The sequence below is a fragment of the Camelus bactrianus genome, chromosome 21, assembly GCF_048773025.1.
Source record: "Camelus bactrianus isolate YW-2024 breed Bactrian camel chromosome 21, ASM4877302v1, whole genome shotgun sequence".
NCBI classification, from domain to species: domain Eukaryota; kingdom Metazoa; phylum Chordata; class Mammalia; order Artiodactyla; family Camelidae; genus Camelus; species Camelus bactrianus.
Window position 1 is genome coordinate 24,474,793 of NC_133559.1, and position 21,201 is coordinate 24,495,993.

At 34.1% G+C, this 21,201-nt stretch overlaps 1 protein-coding gene across 8 annotated transcripts in view; it reads left to right on the forward strand.

Moving 5' to 3' along the window:
- The window catches only part of RASAL2 (RAS protein activator like 2), a 303,483-nt gene that overhangs the window by 87,653 nt on the left and 194,629 nt on the right, over window positions 1-21,201 (forward strand). For 2 of the 8 annotated variants that reach the window (XM_045516593.2, XM_074349839.1), the window contains exon 1: window positions 17,856-18,742. The exons of 4 other annotated variants lie outside the window; for them this stretch is intronic. In XM_045516593.2, the coding sequence (XP_045372549.2) occupies window positions 18,145-18,742 (598 nt within the window). In that variant the 5' untranslated portion in view covers window positions 17,856-18,144. Of the gene's footprint in view, window positions 1-17,855; window positions 18,743-21,201 lie in introns of those variants that run through there. 2 more of the 8 variants (XM_010954902.3, XM_045516594.2) reach the window with 2 other exon arrangements.

Consider the following 21,201-nt stretch of genomic DNA (forward strand, 5'->3'; position numbering starts at 1 on the left):
GCAAATGAAATATAATTGTATTTCATAATTGGGGGAACATGGAAGGCTTCCAGATTCTTCCCTGAGCATAATTAGGGTGTAACATCGATCCATGATAAAAAAAAGGACAAGAAATATTAGAATTACTAATATATAGTTTTATATATAGTCAAGCAGTTAGTAAAGCCAGTTATTTAGAGTCTTTTCTGTCACTCAGATACTGTTAGAAATTGCTTCATGCTTATGGAAAAATAGATGCTTTTGTGAATTAACAGGCCATACCAGATATTAGAACTTTTTATAAAGTGGCGTCTTTCCTGAATGATTTAAAGGCCAGAAATAGAGTTCCTTCTTAGCCTGTTAGAATTTCACATCTCTATTTAATATTTTACTGAAATCACAGAAGTCCTACTTGCTAAATCTAATGGCAGCTTCTAAATTCTCAACATTATTGACTTCTGTTTGGCACTATTGACCGGACGTTGTCCTTGAAATTCTTTCTTCCCTGGTTTCTTTCACATTGCTGTCCTAATTTTATTTTTCCTACTGCTCCTTCCCAGCCTTGTTCCTTAGTTCTAGTCCTTTGCCCATCCCTTAAACATAAATTTCTCATCAATATATTTTCCTTGCTGTATGTACTCTGTCCCTTATGCTCTCATATACCCAAACAAGCCAGCTTAGATGAAAGTTTCAGGCAAGATAGGAATAAAGAAAGCCAGAGAGGAAAGAGAAGTAGCGTTCTGTTTTATTCTTAAATAAAGATCTCATTTTAGAAACCAAATTGCTAACCTATAGTTTATCTCTGATATTCCCTCCCCCTCCCATTCCCTACTAGACCTTGCTGCACCATTACGTTTCTGTCTTGAATATTCAACCTTCCCCTTTCTACTTGGTCAAACTCTCAGCTAAGAGTTACTGACAAGATGTATGTGTGACACTTGACACTTGGTATGCTATCTCGATGTCCCCAAAACTGAGAGAAGTATTATTTTCATTTTAGAGATAAGGAAACAGGTTAAGTGATAAGCCCAAGCAAATTTACACAGCTGATAAGGAAATGGAGCTAATACTACTGCACATGGAAAGCTGTCTGGCTACAAAGCCCATCCATGTTCTTTGCAGGTCACCATTATCTCCTTTTTCAGTTTAAGATCCCATCCTAGTCCCACTCTGGTAAAAGTCCTTGAACCTTGGTTCTGTTTTTGAGAATCTACCCCAGAGAAGTAAGATTCAGACAAAGATCTATACAAAGTTGTTTGTTACAAGGTTACTTTTAAAAGCAAAGACAAAGCAAACCAATGAAAAATCATCATTAAAGGAATGACTGGGTAAACTGTGGTAATCTATTCAATGTAACAGAATGCAGACAATAAAAATTAATGATCTCAAAGCATTTTAATGATGATTGGAAATGTGTTATAAAATAAGAATATTATACTCTTGATTATAAGGAAATATACACATACCTAACACATATATACATAAAAATCAATACCACAAGGGAATAAACTAAATGTTCATTGAGTGGTGGGATTTCAGATGATTCTTTTATTGCTAAAAAAGAAAGTTTTATCAGACTAATGTGTATATGTGGTTAATAGCATAGCAGAATGCTCGTAATGAAAAACACCAATCCCTGCTATCTCTGCCTTCCCACTTCCAGGGCAACTACTTTTAAATTCTTTAAACGGTTTTCTTTAGGTTGTCTCTTTTTCTATTTCTTGATTTTAGATATTATATATTTACCTCTTTGTCTGACAAAACATTAGGACTCTTATACCACCCACTTTCACTATAGCAGCCCCCAAATAGCTGTAGTATACTTTTTACTCATATCAGAAAAAAAAGAATGTTTGGTTCTTTTTTTTTTAACATGAGACTATGCTTTGATTATATTTCTTTTCTGGTACATCTTACTCTTTTTTCCTTAAATTTTGAACTGTCTATCTTCTTGCATTGATTTCTGTTCTTGTATCCTCACCCCACCCCCCCTCCCATATGTTGTTGTATCAAGTGTTTTTATATACTTTTATATTAAATTCCCCCACCTGCACACACATTTTGTTTTCCCTAGAGGTAATCATCCTGGAGCTTTGTGTATACCACTTCCTATCTCTGTTGGTACCCTCAATTTGCTTTGTGACTTAGTTTTGGGACTTGCCCTAATTGCTTCTCTGGATTAGATTCGCTATATCCTGGATCCTATGTCTTCCTCTTTCTTGAATTACTTCTCATTTTGCTGAGACATTATCGTCAGGTAGCTTCCTAAAAAATGGTGCACTGAGTTAGAAATTTCTGAGTCCTTGCATGTCATTCTGGTCTAATAACACTTAAATATCTTAAAGGTGTTTGGTATGAATCCTGAGAAGTCCAGTGCTTTCTCATTTTTTAAATTGCTTTGCAGGTGACATTTTTATCCCCCCTTCTTTAAAGTTTTAAGCTCATCCATTTATTCCCAATATTCTGAAATATTGTGATGATGTGCAACAGTTAAGCCTTTTTTCAGTCAACAGTTGGTGGATTCTTTTAATCTAAAGACTTGTACCTCAGTTCTGGGAACTTCTCTTTCTCTCTTTCTCTTATATAACAATATCCTCCCATCCATTTTCCCATTCTTTCTTGCACTCTTATTAATCAAATATTATACCTTATGGATTGAACTATATATCTTTGTTCCCCCTCATTTTTCTGCTCCTCTTTTTTAATCCTTGCAAGATATTTTCCCAACTTTGTTTTTCAAGTGGTATTTGAGCTTTGTTTTTATCTTTTTGTTTTGTTTTGGCTATTTTGAATTCCCTGCAGCTTTTTCTTGTAATATAACTGCTTTTTTTTCTATAGCATCCTGTTTTTCTTTAATGAATGCAAATATCTACATGAATCACTCTGACGGCAGTAATAAGAGGACTTATTTATTTTAAAGTTTAAAGTTATTTTTCCTACCTCATCTCCATTTCCTGGATTTTAAAAAATTTATTTCCGTTTGAAATTCTCAGGCTTATTAAAGCTGTGGATTGGTATCTTTCATCAAATATGGAAAATCCTCGGTCATTACCTTTCAAATAACACCTCCTTATTCATTCTTCTTTTCTTTGGGAGGCTGAAGTATCACCTGTTAAACTTTCTCGCTGTAGCTTCTAGGTCTCTTTACTCCTATATTTCCACTCCTGAATACTTTCTATATTTTTACATTTTCTGTTTTTGTCTTTCCACACTTTATTCTGGATAGTTTTGTCTGACCTAATTTTCTCTTTAGGAGTATCTAATGGTTTTTCTGAGTTCTAGGACTTTTGTTCAGTTCTCTTTCTTATCTACTCTGACATTTTTATAATTTGTAATGTTTTGCTAAATCTCAAAGCTTGGATTTTATTGTCCAATGTATTGTAACCATGTAATTATATAGACTTGCAACTCAAATACTTATTTCTGTTGTCTGTGTTAAATGTGTGTGTTTTTATTGCCTGTTGGTTTTACTTGTTTGTGCTCATGATTTCTGGCCTTATCATGTGCATTATTATCTTTGATTATGTGCTGAGCATTATATAGCATTATAGTCCTTTATTTACTTTCCTAAAACCCAGAAAGCTCTGCAACTAAGTGTTTTCATAACTCATTTATTGGCCAAACATGCTGTGAAGTGACACAAAGCTATTTAGTTTTATCCAACTTAGTGTGAACGTTTGTTCATTTTACATCAGATTGATAACAGGGTGATGCCCTATACTCTGATGATGCAACAATACATGGCATATGTACCATATTACCTTTCTAAAGTGTGAAGTCTTCTGAATTCTCAAACACATTTAGGCTTAAAGTTTAGCTAAAGAATAGTGGATCTATTGGAAAATTTATTTCTAGAAATAATTTGAGGCTTGGAATAATGTTACTTTCTCTCAATAAGATTTTTATCTCCTGCCATACACTGAGGGTTCTAACAAACTGGAATAATCATATCCAATTTCAATTTTTGAGATTCTTGATGAGCTAACCTAAAATACTAAAAGCCAGGCTCCTCACAAATCTGCTTTACTTGTCATTCACTTTAGTCCTAGGGTGACCCTTTGGAGTCCCAGTCCAAAGTGGGCTAAAGAGAAGGGGATTAGGAACCTGGGTTTTCAACCCTGTGTGTCCCTGGTCTCTGACTTTTTAATCTCTTTAGCCCCCTTGCCTTTGAACAACATAGCTCAGTTTCTCAGGATCTCTTTTGGGTATCAGAAGCCCCCAAGAACTACTTCCAGTGCCAGGCTTACTCTTCTGGAGTGATGTCTCATCCAGGTGCTTCCTCACCATCTGGTTACTTGTTTGATACCTGAAATCTTTGGTAGACTTTTTGCTGCTTGGAACCAGCAATGGGGTCATTAACTCTATGGTCTCAGCTCAGGTTCTCATTATTTTACTTTCACTAATAACCTAGCTGGTCTCCCTCCGTTGACCTATATCCATTGCCATCTAACTTTCTGACCATTGCCAGAAATGCATTTCTAAAACAGTATAAACACAATCACATTACTAGATCACATAAACTTTTTTAGTAGCTTGTACAGTAGTCTTGTCTCCCATTACCCCTCTTCTTATACTCTGGATGCTAATCTGTACCTGAAATGGATCATGCTTTTTTATGTATTTAAACCTTTGCCTGTGCTGTTCTCTTTGCTGAGAGTGCCTTTCTTCTGCCCTCAAACACTATCCTCTTGGCCTGAAAAACCCCTTGTTCTTTAAAACCAGGGAAAACTGACTTGCTTTTTTTGTTAGAACGTCCTTCGTGTACTCTCTCATCTCCTCATTTTCCACAGAGTAGACTAGGTTTCCATTTGTCCTCATTATATTCATATGTACTGAATATTTTGGGACTAACCAGCCTTTCTGGGCAGTTATTAGTGTCCATGTCTGTTTCTCCTTACTAGACTGTAAGGTCATTGAGGGAATATGGAATGCATTGTTACTTATGCCAATCCTTAGCACAACTCTGAGAATACAATTAGTGCCTTAAAAATGTCTCTTGAAATAATTGAATGAATATTTTGACCTGAACAGTATTTTTAAATCTTTCTCACCTAATATTCATAATGAACTAAAATATGAGGAAATACGGTTTATAGTTTCTGAAGTTTTATCTTGTGGATTTTTAGGATCCTAGCACATGTTGAGATGATCTACAGTTTGGAAAAGGATGTCTAAAAGTCCCTGTAAAATTTTAGAAGTCACCCAAAACTGGCAGAGTAAATGTTCAACTAGTTCAGTTCATCACAAGGGAGTAGGCATTCAGCAAGTATTTGTTCAATGAATAAATTACAAAAGAACTCACCTAACAAATGATAGAGTGAACTATACAACAAATTTAAATAACTAACCAAATATAAAAATAGCATGTTCAGAATGCTGTCTGTGTGGTTCTTTTATGTGAAGTCTAGGGGCTACTAAATGCTCACACCAACTAGCACATATAGGAACTGGTACTAGGATATATGTGAGAGGCAGCAGTATAGTGAATAATCCCAAGCAAGGCAGATGAAAAACTGCATATCACTGTTGGTTGCTCATAGTCTGAGGGAAAGGACGACTAGGAGAAATGAAGACACTTAACATTATTACTCACATACTTGAAGTCTGTGTGTCTACCATTAACAGGTGTTGGCCCATCACGCTTGTAGGTAGATACAGTTTGAGTGATATAGCTTGAGTTTTTGAGTTTTTTTGTTTTTGTTTTTTTGTGAGTTTGTTTTTTTGTTTGTTTTGTTTTGCAGGGGGAGGTAATTAGGTTTATTTACTTATTTATTTAATGGTGGTACTGGGGATTGAATCCAGGACCCCATGCATGCTAAGGAGGCACTCGACCACTTAAGCTTGAGCTTTTGTTTTGTTTTTTGGTACGAAAGATATCATGAAAGAACAGGAATAAAACAGTGGGAAAGGGTCGATTTTTAGATGACTGGAAAAAGAATTGACATTACTATGGGATTATAATTTAAAAAGCTATTACGAAATTGAGATAATGAAGTGTAGGAATTACGTTTATATTTATAGCAATAAATAATATTAGAACATTGACTTAGTTGTGAACTATGCCACTTAAGAGTGATGTGGTAAATTTTTGGATGTAATTCTTAGGAGAATTATAATAATAATACAGACCTATGTAAAGAGAAGTCTGAAGAATAATCTCATGTAGAGCATCAAATTGTGTTGGCTTTTATGAATTGTACAGAATTTTATAAAAATTCCTAGTATGAACCAAGTGAGAAAGTGAATCAGAATTGGAAAGTGACCATCTAACCAGGCTCCTCATTTCTGATGGAATGTTCATTATTTTGATCCAGAATATCAGTTCCTTTGGTCTTGTTCTAGAAGGTGGTTGATTCACTGAGGATAAAGGCAGAGTCTGATGAAGAGGAACTTGGGCTTCTTTCTATTACACAGACTTTATCTCAGTAGAATTTACTGTGTATATGGTTGCCATGACTAATTCCTTATTTGTTAATGATGTGGCTGTACTTTCAAACACAAATGCAAAAATATGGGAGGTGTCTTTTAGTTGATTAATGTCAGTACTGCTTGTTAAAGGCCTTTTGAGATTTAGAAATTTCAGCCCAATGAATAGGGGTAATCTGACAATCCTATATTTCTAGGGACCGAATACTTCTGAAGGTTTTCCAATTTCTGCCAGAACAGAACAGAGCTTGGTGGAGGCTCTCCCTAGTTGCTAGGATTGGCCTAGCTCTAGGTTACCTTTCTTCCTGGAACTAGACTAGACCTCTTTGATAGGTAGTCTCTCTTACCTCATATACTGTCTGTATCATTTTTAAAAAAAAATTTTGAGTCATGTTGACTGTGGTGTCTGACTTAGACTGCTATCTGAGCCTTTACCTATCATAATTTTGAAGTATTTGAGTTTCATTGTTGCAGTAAGAGTTGTATTTAGACATAATCAATATGGATTTAATTTCCTCTTCTTTTTCTGGTATCCTAGGTGGAAGCTTAGAGTATCGATTTTAGATCTTTCTTCTTTATTAATATATGTATTCAATTTCTCTCTAGGTACTTTTTTTTTAATTACATCCCACATATTTTGATAAGTTTTATTTTCATTTGGACTAAATATTCAAAATTTTTAAGAAGTTTCTCTTGAAATTTCTTCAAGTTTTGTTTAATCTCTACATATTTTGTAATTTTCCAGCAATCTTTGTTACTGATTTCTAGTTTATTCCACGTGGGTCTGAGTGCATACATTGTATGATTCATAGTCTCACATTTGTTAAAGTGTGTTTTTTGCCCCAGAACATGGTCCATATTTGTGAATGTTGCACATGAGTTGGATGAAGCACTGTTGTTGGATGAAGCAATCTATAGCTGTTAATCATATCCAGTTGATGGATGGTGCTGTTGAGTTCGACCATGTCCTTACTGATTTTCTGCCTGCTGGATCTGTCCATCTTTCTTATTGGGGTGGTTGAAATCTCCAACTATAGTAGAAGATTCATCTATTTCTCTTTGCAGTTTTTACCTCATGTAGTTTGATACTCTGCTGTTAGATACATATAAGGATTCTTATGTTCTCTTGGGGAATTGACTCTATCATCATGTAAGTCTTTATCTATCCCTGATTGTTTTCCTTGCTCTGAATTCTGCTGTGTCTGCAATGGATATAGCTACTTCAGCTTTCCTTTGATTAGCATGTTATATATGTGTTAGCATGGAACATCTTTTGCAATCCCTTTACTCTTAATATATATGTGTCTTTATATTTAAAGCAGGTTTCTTACAGACAACATATAGTTGGGCCTTGTGTTTTGATCCCAACTGACAATCTCTGTCTTTTAGTTGGTATATTTAGACCATTGATATTTAAAGTGATTATTGATATAGTTAGATTAATCTGTTATATTTGTTACTGTTTTCTATTTGTTGCCCATGTTCTTTGTTTCTCTATTTGTCTTCCACTCCTTTTTTGCCTTTCATGATTTTAATTGAGCATTTTATGTGATTCTATTTTTTTCTTAGTTTTTTTTCAACTTTGGTTGCCCTAGAATTTGCAGTATATATTACAACTAATCCAAGTTATTTCCAATGATACTGTATTGTTTCACAGGCACTGCAAGTACTTTATAATAATAAAATATTACAAATTCCTTCCTTTGGCATCCTCAATCGTGGTGTTTACCTATGTCTCCCTTAGTCCAAGCTGCTTGGTTATTTATCAGATGTACAATACCAGTGTTTATTTTGGGGTTATCAGAATGTTGTTCATTTTCCAAGAATATGTTCATTAAAGAACATATGAAACTTGTTGAGTGTTTGTAGTTATCTCTTTATGCTTCTTTAAGATTTTCTCCAGTGATGTCAATGTTAAAAATGATTTTTAAGAAAACCTGGAAAAGCCAATTAAAGCAATATTTCTTCCCTTTTCCCGTTTCACATAATTCTTTTAATTTCCTCTGTTATAGCCCTCTCTATCCATATCCTTGAAGAAGCAAATAGCCACTTGGTTCAGGGAAAACAAATCCCTGGAGTGTATTTGATGTCTTCTCTCTTTTGCTCCGCTTCCCCATCGTATGTATTTTAACGTGATCTTCCTGGTATCAGAGATAATGTTAAAATCAAAAAGGTGATATTGACTCTTCTTACTACTAGTCTGAAGTTAGATATTTTTATTTTAGATGTTTCTTGGATTTTTATTAATTAATTCAACAAATATTTATTGAGTGCCTACCATATGTTACTCAGTGAGGACACTATAGAGAATGAAACAGGCATGGAAGTTACAGTTTCATGGGTAAAACAGGCACTAATAATCTCTCAAGGAAATGTCCAAATAGAACTATAAATGTAGTAGGGAGATGCATGGGGCTGTAAAGGGCTACAAAAAGGGGACTTGAGCTAGTCAGGGAGGTCAGGAAAGGCCTCCCTCAGGAAGTAGTAACACTTGAACTGAAATCTAAAGCATGAGTAGGCAGTTGATGAGGGGATGGGGGTCTTTCCAGGTAGAGAGAGCAGTGTGGGCAAGAGCCCTGTGCTGGGTGGGGACGGTGAGTGGCTTGTATGAAGGACTGAAAGGATTCAGGGGAGGCCGCAGGGGCAGGGTAGATGGGGACCAGGCTGTGTTGAGGACTTTTGTTTTGTGTTGTTTTCATAAGAGTAGTGGGAAGCAATTGAAAGGTTTTAAGTAGTATGCGGTAAATTTGTATTCTGAAAAGAATATTCTGACTACAGTGAGAGTAATGGTTTGCAGGGAGCAGGAGTAGATGTACTTAGATGAATTTAGGAGACTTACAGTCAAGGTGAGAAATGATAGTAGGTTGATTTAGAGGAAATGGTGAGAAGTAGAGAGATTAAATAATACTTAAGAGGGAAAATCTGTAAGACTCATGGATTCGATAGTAAATGGTAAGAGAAGGAGAGAACTAAGGTTTGGGGCTTGTACAACTGAGTGGATTTGGTACTTTTTTTTAGGAAAAGCAACATTGGAATGCGACCAAATTTTAAAGGAAAGATCATGGGTTGAGTTTTATACATTTTGAATTTGAGAGGCCACAAAATGTCAAATTGAATATATGAGTGTGTTGCTCAAAGGAGACAAGATCTGAACTGCAGGAGTAAGTTGATGTGGTAAAGTTGATGTGCATGGTGAGAATATGGAGGGGATGTCTTGGACCCAGTTTGAAGAACTCCCAGCATCTAGATAGAGAAGACTGAATGTCAAAGGAGACAGAGGAGGTGTGATCAGTGAGGTTAGAGGAAAAACTACAATTTTTTATTTTTTATTTTTTTAAAAAAGATTTTAATAATGGCATTAGGAGTCATCTGTTTTTATTTTTAATGTTTTTCAGTTAAAAAATATGATCGATTCCAACACTTGTCTGGTAAAAATAATCTTTATTTAGCCCTTCTAGACATATCTTTGTCTCTTAAATGAGAAGCGGTTGTGTGCGTGTCAGGTGTGTCTTTGAGTTCTACTACTTAGAAGGGCGGTAGTTTTTGCTACAGGAAGTGTTTCATCGGGAAGCAGATGTGCTCCAGTGATAGGAGATGGGAAGGGGATGTTTTGTTATTAATTACTTAGCTTTGTATAAACAAGGACTTCGTATTTTTGAAAGATTTCTTCTGGTTTATAAAAGTTAATCCTATTTTTAAAGCTTTTCTTGAGTCGATCTAAGAGGTTTGCACTCTCTTGTTGCAGTAACAGAACTCTTTGTTAATTGTAGCATATGTCATGTCTTCTATTACAAAAGGGCACGTGGGATTTCTAGGATAGAATTTCAGTTTAGAAAAGGTGTGTCTTAAGATAGGAAGTGGTGGAAGACTAATATTTGTAAACTGAGAAAGCTCAAGTTTTGCCTTTTCATCTCTGCCTGCTTCCCTTATTTGAAATAAATCTAAAAAGCCAATTTAATGAGAAACTGATATCCTATTTTAACCTTTAAAAGAGACTTTTAACATTTAAACTAAGTAACACTAAAATATCTGGACTTAATGTCACACGCTCTATAAGCTTCTGTAAGCTTAAATTTCTCATCTGTGTTCTGTGGATCATAATTTGGAAAATGCTAATTTTAAGAGGTTATGGAATCCTGAACTGGGAATTAGGATGCACAAGGATACACGGTTTGTTTGTTTGTTTTTGTTTTTTTTTTGTTTTTTGGGGTATTAACTAATCATGGACAAGTTCTCTCTGGCCTTGTTTGATTATGTGAAAGAGTTGGTTAAGTTAATCTGTGATAACTTGTTCAGTTCTCTTTAATTCTGAATCCGTGGGTTAGTGTTAAGGTTTTTATTTTTGCTGTGAGTAGATTTAAAAATATATTTATTTTTTAAACTTTGTGCATTAAAAAGTAATAAAAATACACACCTGTAAAATTTCATATATTATAGAAATTAATAATATAAAAATTCAAATTTCTTGTAGTAACAAAAATAACATTTTATTATTGTTAAAAAAGAAAATATTTAAAAGAAATAGCAACAGATTTTAGCACCATGCATGTTCCACCATGTACATACTGACATATTAATGATAATCTTGAATAAAAGTGGGATCAGAATCTACTTTTTAAAATATACCCTTTTTTTTTTACCTTATCTGTTAGAGCTCTTACCACATAAATTTCTGAGTTTTTTTATTTTTATGAACATGGTATATACTCACAGTTAAAAAAATAAAACTATAAAGATCTAAGGTGATTTCTTACTTGTACTTCCCGCAGGTGATCACTCTTAAAAAAATGTATGTCTTTGCAGCACAATAAATAAATGTTTGTTTTTACGTAGTTACGTACTGTGACTTATTTGGTCACTCTCCTCATGATGGTCATTTGCATCTCCCTCCCTTGCTTCCTTCCATTAAAAAAAATACTACAATTCACAAAATGCAGAAGATTGTTGGATTTTCAATTGTGCTTTATTTATTAGTAGCCTTGTCTCCAAGGAAGAGGTTTGGCTAGGATTACTACGTCTTTGATTCTCAGTTAGCAAACTACCATGAGCTGAGTCTCTTATGTGATGTATATGTTCTCAGAATATTTCAGGCAAGTGTTCTCACTTTATCCTCAAATCCAATACAGTTTCTTATTTTGTTGAACTTGACTGAATCTCATGGGGGCCTTGAGAACTCTTTTATTCCTTTTATTTAATTTAAAAGTCTACCTACATCTTGCTGTTCACAATTTGGCCCATGAATCTGTAGCACAGGTATCACCTTGGGGCTTGTTAGAAATGTAGAATCTCAAACTCTCATGCATGTATACTAAAGCAAAATCTACATTTTAATTCAGTCTCCTGGCGATTCATCCACACATTACAATGTGAGAAGCACTGGTCTGGAAGCAGATCTATTGCATTATCTTTTTATGCTCCATCCTCTGTGCCCACATCGCGACTTTGATCCTCTGGTTCTTATTGTTCTGATATAGAGAGGAGGAAGAAAAGAAAAAATGAAAAATTTGAACTAAAGAGCAGAATTCACTGATGTTAACAGCCGTTTCCCCTCTGCTTTTTATTGTGCCTTCCTATGGTAAGGTCTGTGTTGATTTTTACCTGGTTTTTACCATACCAGTTATATGGAAGAGACAAAATACAGCCAGCTCTGCTATCATGCTTGGTGTCGTTTAGGTTTTTGGTATTTTAAAGATTATCTTATTTTATTATTTTTATTATATATTTAAGATTTAAATTTTTAAAAATTTTATTTTATATCATGCTTGTTTTGAAAATGAAGATTTGTACCATGCAGTTGATAGTAGGGAACAATCTGAGCATTACATGAATTTTGTGTTTGCTTATGTGCCATTTGTTTGAGAAACATTAGCTGACTACAGAAGACTATACCCCAGTAAACCATGATGCTGTAGGAAATACTCAAGATGTTGGCAGACATCTTGACAAACTACCGGCTACCTCAGATCCCCATACATGTGTGAGCCACATATCCATCCACTGAGGTGTTACAGCTGTCTTTCAGATTTCAGATACCCTCCCTCCATCACTTCAAAAAACACAAAAGCTGCAGCCCCTATAATGCCCACTTCCACAAGCAAACTTCAGGGTTTTTTCAAAATAATGTGCTGTATTTATTTCAGCATTTAGGTGTTTATTAACCATTTAAGATGTTTAAAATGGTCTGTAGTTTTTATTAGCTTCTTATCTCTTTTTATGTGTCATTGTTCTGAACATTACTTCCCAACCCCATCTTCCTCATAAGCCTTGTAGTTTTATTGTGCAGTTTTGTATAGTGTGATGATTTTTAAAATGCATGTTACATTTGTTGACTGAAATAAATGCATATACTAAAAGTTGAGATTTATGTTTAATTTGGTGGACATTTCTGAGGACTTGAACCCCTTTGATCCCAGGATGACAGCCTCTCAGATCGCTCTGAGGGACTGCTCTGAAGAGGTAGGGGAGGAGCCAGGATGCATAGGAGTTTCACAACAAAGACCAGGTAGTCAGAACATTAAAAGATTACTCATTAATTGAAGACAACCAGACATCTCAAGTTAAAGAATTTAGCATTTTTCTATGTATGGGAGGGAGCAAACTTTTGGGCTCATTGAAATCATTCCTTTGCCTAGCTCCTAGCTCTCGAGGGCCAGTATCCTGTCCTTTCACATTCTGAGTCCCCTCGGGCTGCAGAGGCCAGGCTGCCTGCTTGTCTTCACTGTGTGGGGGTGGCGGTAGCAGCTGATGACTTGGTGGCTTCAGCATTCTTTGTTTACTGATAAGGTTTGTAGTATTTTTTGTTCACACAGTATAGCAAAATTGAGTATAACAGTGGAATCTTAAGATCAAGAGAATCTCAAAAGAAATTTGTTCTATTCCATTTGCCTTAGACATAGTAAAAATTTCCTTACCTCACACCTAGCATTTTGTAGACTCCCCTTCCTCTTGTCAGCCTTTCCTGGTCAACTAGCAGTTCTAAAAAGGGAGGGACAGTGTCTGTCCTTTTTTGGTTCCTCTGGTCCTAATACAGTACCTGATACTCAATAGCAATTTGAAAATGAGGTAGGTACTAAATAGCAATTTGAAATATGGCTCTATGTGAATATAAGTACTTGCATGTTATTTAAACTCCAATGCTGTTTAAATAATATGTAAGTACTTATATTCAGATGTTTCTTTTGACTTAGCAACCAGAGTGGTTCTTAAAGCTGTGCTTTAAGTACTAGTATGACAAATTATTATTAAGAAAATTACAAATAAATTAATCAGTTGATACTTGAGGTGGAAGAAATGTTCCTGTTGTGACAGTTTAGTCAACAGCCAATTTTTATATTAGAATTCATAATGAATGTGGAAGTTCAGTGGTACTAGTGTCATTGTTTCTAATTTTAAGAAATTATAAATCCTGTGAATATTTTCTTAAAAATCATAAATTCGTTATATAATTGAAAAAATTCAGAAAATGAAGAGTGTCAATTTATTCTTAAATTTAGATGAAAGATAAAGCTTGGAGAAATAACTAGCATAAATGATATTAGATTTTCATAATGATGGAAGATAATTTGAAGCATTTGTCAAATCCAACTTTAGCTAGCTGTGAGAGAGATGAATCTTCTTCATTTCTTTGATTATTCCTTCTTGGAGGCTGTCACTTCCTTAGTATGTAATTCTTTTGCTTTTTGATTTCGCTTGAATATTTTTCTGTGTTATTTAATATTTTCCGCTTCCATATTCCTTAAATAGGGAAGTTTATGGTAAGAATTGTAGTAGTTCCTCAAAAGAATTGAGTTGATGAGTTTAGAAACTGCAATAGTTATTTTTACTTTTCTTATTTAGTGTGTAAAAGTATTTTCTCATTTAACATTGAGTCTCAGTTTCTCATTGTGGTTCATGTTCTACTCCTATGGTACAACTTTTCTCAAAATTACGGTCTAAATTTTTCATTAAGGTATTTTAATAGGGTGATCTTGATTAACTTCCCTCTTACAAAACCTGTAAAACTAGATATTTTGTTATATGTATTACTCAAAAGATACTTGGAAATAGGGATCATTACAGAATAACAATAAAAATATCTGTGTTACAGACCCAAAAGGAAGTAGTTGTGAAATTAAAAAAAAATGTACTTGTGTAATATCCTATTTTGATGTAATTTGAAACCTATAGAAAATTTTCAAGAGTGCAACTCCCATATGCCCTTTACCTGGGTTCAATAATTGTGTATATTTTGCCCCATTTGCTTTATCATATTTTATCTACCTTTACATGCATAGTTTTTCCCTTGAGTCATTTGAGAGTAAGTTGGAAACATGCCTCTAAATCACTAAAATACTTTAGCGTGAGTTTCCTCAGAATATGAACATTCTCTTTCATACTCAAAATCAGGAAATTTAACATTGATATGATTCTATTATCTAATCCATAATTCTTATTCAGATTTTGTCAGTTGTCCCAATAATGTTCTTTGTAGCTTTTTTCCTCGCTTTAGGATCAAATCCACAATTATGCGTAACTGTTGTTTCTCCTTAGTCTCCTTTGAGTCACAACAGTTTTATAGACTTTCTCTGATTTTCTTGATCTTGACATTTTTGAAGCAAAGAATACAGTTATTTTGTAGATCTTTTTAATTCAAGGTTATCTGATGCTGCTTATGATTAGATTTAGGTTATATATATATTTTTTTTTCCAGAAATGACTCATAAGCTGTTCCTTCACAGTTCATCATATCAGGAGGTGCACAATGTTAGTTTGTTCCAATATTGGCGTGTATGTATGTATGTATATATGACTGCCTGCCTGAATGCCTGTTTTCCTTCCTTCCTTCCTATCCTTCCCTTCCTTCCCCTCCTTCCTTTCCTGCCTTCTTTCCCTTCCTTCCCTTCCTTTCCTCTTTTTGTTCAATGTATTTACTCCTTTCCTCAAGTCTAAAATACACAGAAAGTGGTTTCAGAATTGCTAACCCATAACACTCATTAAGGAAACCTACTAGTTAAGAGTTCAGTATTGCTTACAGTTTTTTAAGGTAAAATTTAATTATGGAAAAATGCATTAATCTAAAGGGAACAGTTGGATGAGTTTTAGCAAATACACCCATACTCATATCTATGTCAGGGCTTAGAAAGTTCCCATTACCCCAGGAAGCTTCCTGGTGCCTCTTTCTTGTTAATAGTGCCCTCCACCACTGACGACTGCTTTTCTGATTTTTTTTCCCCATTATAAATTAGTTTAGCCTGTTTTAGAACTCTGTAGAAATGGAATCATAGAGTATGTGCTCTTTTGTGTCTAGTTCCTTTTGTTGACATAATATATGTGGTATTCATTCACATTGTTTTGTGTATTAGTAGTTTATTCTTTTTATGGCTGAGTTGTATAACATTGTATGAAAATATCACAATTTGTTTATCCATTCTACTGTGATGGACATTTGAGTTATTTTCAGTTTATGAGTATTATAAATAAAGCTGCTGTGAACACTCAAGAACAAGTTTGTATATTTTCATTTCTCTTGAATAAATGCTTGTGAGTGGAACTGATGTGCTTTGTGTAGATGTATGTTTATCTTTGTAGAAAAAAAAATTGTCAAATTTGTTTCACAGTAATTGTACCATTCATGCTTCCATTACCAATTATGAGATTTCTGGTTGCTCCACATCCTCACCAACACCTGCCATTATTAGCCCTTTAAATATTCACTGTTTTAGTGAATGTGAGTGATATCTTATTAATGGCTTTAATTTGCATTTCTCTGAATACTAATGAGAGTGAGTACCTTGTCTGTATGCTTATTGACCATTCATATAGCTTTCTTTGTAAAGGGTTTGTTCAACTCTCTGCCTGTTTTTAAAATTGGGTTTTCATTTTATTAGTAAGTTGTAAGAGTTCTTTATATATTGTGGTACGAATTGTGAGATGTTTGTGAATATTTTCTATTTTGTAGCTTGCTTATTGATTTTCTTCGTATGTCTTCTATTGAACAGAGGGTTTTGATTTTTATGAATTCATGTTAATGTTTTACTGTCCTGGTTATTAACTTTTGTATTGTAAGAAATCTTTTCCTACCCTCAATTCATAAAAGTATTCCCTTATGATTTCTTTTATAAGCTTCATAGTTTACATTTAGGTTTATTGTCCATCACACATTAGTTTTTGTGGATTGTGTGATGTGCCACTAATAGAGATTAGAACTTAAAATGTTTATCATTTTGCTCTTTATGCATATATTCACATTTCTAAGTTTTTTAAAACAAGGGAAAATTTTATGATTGTAATACACTAATTTGATACAGTATACTTTTGGGAAAGCGAATTACTTCAACATTTCTTTAATATAGCATTGTATAAATTTAGAGACTGTATAAACAAATGAAAATGAGATTTTTGCTCTATGATAATGGAAATAACTAGAACATTTTAATATGTTTCAAAGAATAGGTATGTTATTAACTTTACTGTTTGGCAGTAAAAAGAAATACACTTAGTATGAGAACTGTTTTCATTGTACATATTCTATAAATAAATGGATGGTTTTTAAATTTTCCACATGAAATCATTTTTTTTTAATACAACTTGCAAAGTGATTTGATTGCCATTTTATATCTCTTTTTTTGGTGTTCTAAAATCTGTCAGGCTTTCCATTCGAAACCCCTATTTTCAGGAGTTTATGAGCAGACAGTTGGAAAAAAAAAACTAACCAGCCAGAAACGTGGCATTCATAATCTTGATTCAATATACGTTACTTGCTTTCACAAAATTTTAAATAGTCAGCTTTTTTTTTTTAATTGGAAATAGCACAAAGAGGAATAAAGGAATTTCTTTGGTTAAATAGATAGGGAATATTTTTCCAGACAACTTTTCCCAGTTAGATTTACAAAGCAAACTTTTCCCTTCTAGAAATTATTTAAATATGTACGTTCCTGTGTTGCAGTTCCCACAAGATGTTGCCTCAAGGCTTTCCTTTTCCTTTGCTACAGTTCATAGCAAATATCCTCTGTCCCTGTTCTCTTCTCTATTTACTTATGCTTTTAAAATTCTCCCTAGTATATTTACATTAAAAATGGCTTTCCATTTTGGCATTCCTTTGTCCCTTTTTCCTCCTCTTTGCAGTGCCTACTGGAACAAAATGGTATATGACTTTACCTATTGGTTGAAAACCAGTATTAACTTTGAGAGACATTGTGGCATAAATAGCAATGATTTTCTTGAAATGCAGACTTTAAAACTATTCTGAAGAACTGTCACTTAAAGAGCAGGCTTTTAGACAAGGTTCTTTTTTTCCTTCTTCCGGAAAGTGCAAAGTGTCAGCTTGAATACTTTCACAATCTGTTTTTAACCCACTACCATTCACATGGTGAATGTTTAACTGCTATTGGTCCATAAAGGTGTCTGTGGGTTTTTTGCTGCTTTTATTTCACTTCTCATTTTTTAAAAAAACCATTTCCTGAAAACTTAATAGAGAAATGTAACCTATTGCAGGAAGGAAGATGATCTTCTTTTGCTGCACTCTGAAGATAATTTGCTTCAGACAGGAGGTTTTTGGGTGCTTGCTGAAATTTCGGAGATCTGGGAAAATGGGGTAATAACATGACACCAGCTCTTAAGCAGCAACATCTGCTGTGGTTCAAAGCCACACAAAGAAAGCTGCTTAAGCAGTTGAATGTTTTGGACTGCACGGACAAGTGTGGTTCAACTGCGAAGACTGCAGAGCAGAGGAAATTTAAAGTTTCGTGAAGCTGTTAAAAAATGGAGTCGTGGAAGATGAGCATCTTCAAGAGACAAACATCACCTTATCCTCCAAGCTATCGAAGATCTTTGTCAGAACCTGCTTATGCACATTCAGAGACAGGAACAAGCTTAAAGAGTTATCCATGGCGTGGTCCAGTAAAAAGCAAGAGGAAGAAAAATGAACAGGCTGTTTCCAATCTAGGAAAGCCACTGGGTGCTTATCGGTGGCAAACACATCCCAGTTTTAGGTGGAAAGGGGGCAAAAGGGAGCAATTGCAAAGTGATAAAGGAGACTTGGATGAACCACAGAAAGAGGTCCTGCCAAAGATGGATGGGAATAATGCTTCTTCCTCTGCTGACAAGGTCCTTGGGACATCAACAGAGAAGCAGAACCTGGTCAACACCCGGTCACTTCGGGTTCCATTCAGCAGATCTATTTCAGAGCCAGAACCGCGCTGCAGTATCAGATTTGTTAGACGATGGCCAACTTCAGCCGAGTCAGTGGAGTCTGAGCAGCAGGGATATTTCATCCGTGGCATTTTCTCTACTCTTTCCAGTGGCTTCTCTAGGATGCTGAGTCTAAAAGGAGAATCAACCAATGAGCCAGTAAGAGAAGGTATATTATGACGAATAAGGGGAAAGAGGGATGGCTCAGATTTAATTACTATGGGACTTTTAATTATCTGTGCTTTATAATAAACTAAGCCATTCTATTTGCTCATTATAAAATAAATTTACTGAATTAGTATAATTTTTAAAAAGTAAGAACACTACTTTAGAAACTTAATGATAGTAATTAATAGTAAAAAATTGATTTGGACGGAATATTTTTATTATGTTATACTCTTGAACTCTGTTTTGGAGGCTGTTAAAGTATTTTGTTTTTTATCCTTTTCAACACCCATTGATCTACTTTTGCACATTAAATGCAATTTAGAGGGAGAAGTAGTCAAATAATTTTCTCCTGACAAAGTTGAGAATTAAAAGAATTTCTACTATTATCTCTTCATAAAAATTGATAAATATTATTAGAGAGAACTATTTAGAGCTGAATTGTATTGATAGCTTTTAATAAGTTGGTATTTTGATTCGCTTGTGTCATAAAAACAGACAATTTGAATATGGAAGCCGAAGATGCAAATCTTGAATATTTGTTCAGATGACAAAATAGAAATTTGTGTTTGATTCATTTCAAACAACAGAATCATCAATATTAAAAAAGCTCATTTAGGACTTGTTTAAATTTTTAAGTGTTTTATATTGATGGTAGCATTTTGAGCCACAAAAAGAACTCTTACATTTTTATCTGATTGCCTTGGGAATGATTGACCTTATCTGATGAACTGTTTCAATTATGAGTTAGTACGTACATTTGTTTGCTTTTTGTTATTGAAAACCTTAATACTGAAACTTAACACTGATAATATCTTTATCGAGTAGAGGACATTTTTGGATAAGCTCTTATCTTTATTGTGAGATTGACCGCATCTGCAGAAGTGTAAACTCTTCCTAAAAGTGTCGAAATTGTTGAATAAATTTTCTTATTGGAGCATAATTAAATTCCTTTAAAAATAATATCAGTGAAAAATTGAGTAATTTTCCAACTGTATTTATGCCAAAAATTCAGTACTTCTAAACCTTATCCTCCCTCAGATTTTCCTATGATTGATGAGTTTTAATTAAACTATTAAGTAGATAGATTTTCTTCTTGGCTTATAGATAATTGCCAAGAGTGAAGTACTTCTTGATGTGCCTCTGTTAACATTCTCTTAAAATTTTTGAAAGGCTAGGTTGTTGCATTTCCTTGGATACTAGTATGTCTGTTTCCTTGCCAGGTGATCATAGGATGATCAAAGTAAAGGAGCATCAGAGGAAATTAAGAGTTTAAAAGAAATTCTTAGAATCAACGCCTCTTAGTGGTTAACATATATATTTGATAAAGAAGGCTGTAGGAGTTTTTTCCTTTTGATATTTGTATTTACAAACATTTTTGGACTTCTATAACTAACTTTCAGTTTTTAGCAAATATGCCAACATATTGGCAGCCCGCTTACATGTGAGGTATTCTGAGGATATGTCCCTTCTTTTTACACATTTATGGTCTACTTAAGATGATATAAAATATTCTGTATTTATTACTTCATAATGTCTTATACATTCTAATCATGTAATAATTCTGCAAGTGGAAGCGTATACAGAGTTCAAGGTGTTATTGTAAGGGATTTCAGGTCCAGGAGGTAAAGAACAGTGTTCCTACCAGTCAGACCAGAAGTTTTTATTAAATAGTTACTATGATGTCTCCTAAGTGCTTCACTAGTGGAGAGTCAAGCTCTTAAGACAGAAATGCGCTGTTTAATACAAAGATTGGAGCTAGTTCTTGTGAAGAGATTTCCTGTTCTCTTTGGGCTGGGGCTTCTATCCAGCCTAGAGTCAATATAAGTGCTTTTCTCACTTTCTGTAGTTGTGAACCTTTCTTTATTTCTCATTCCCCACAGGGGAAAGAATACAGTTGGCTTAGGAGACCTGAATTCTGCTTCCATCTGGGCCAGTTCTCATTTGTGAAATTTAATCTCTGAATTTCTCTTTATGCGTTTGTGGAATAGTAATTTCTTTCTTACAAGATGATAAATGAAATCTGAAAATGCTTTGTAAATTATAGTTTATGTAGCATTTATTCACAAATGCTGTGTGAATAGAATGTGTTCTTATCAGAGTTGCTATTATAGTGTTGTGGCAAGGTGTGGAATTATTAAAATATTGATATAGTTAAGAAAATCAACATATTTAAAATTTTGAAACCCACTGGTGTTTGTTACTTTTCTTGTTCAGTATAAACTGGAATATGTGAGAAGCATTAAATAATGTAGTATACGTTTAAAGCATTTAAAATAGCATTTGGCACTTAGTGATTGTTCATTATATATTTGATATTGTTCTATTAAGAAAGTGAACTTAGGTGGATATAGTTTTAAAAAAATAGGAAAGAGAAAGAGAATGCCTGGCTGTTGAATTTGTTATAATTACCAAATGCAAATAAATTGTAATGTTCTAATCTTAAATTCTGTGAGTCTGAAC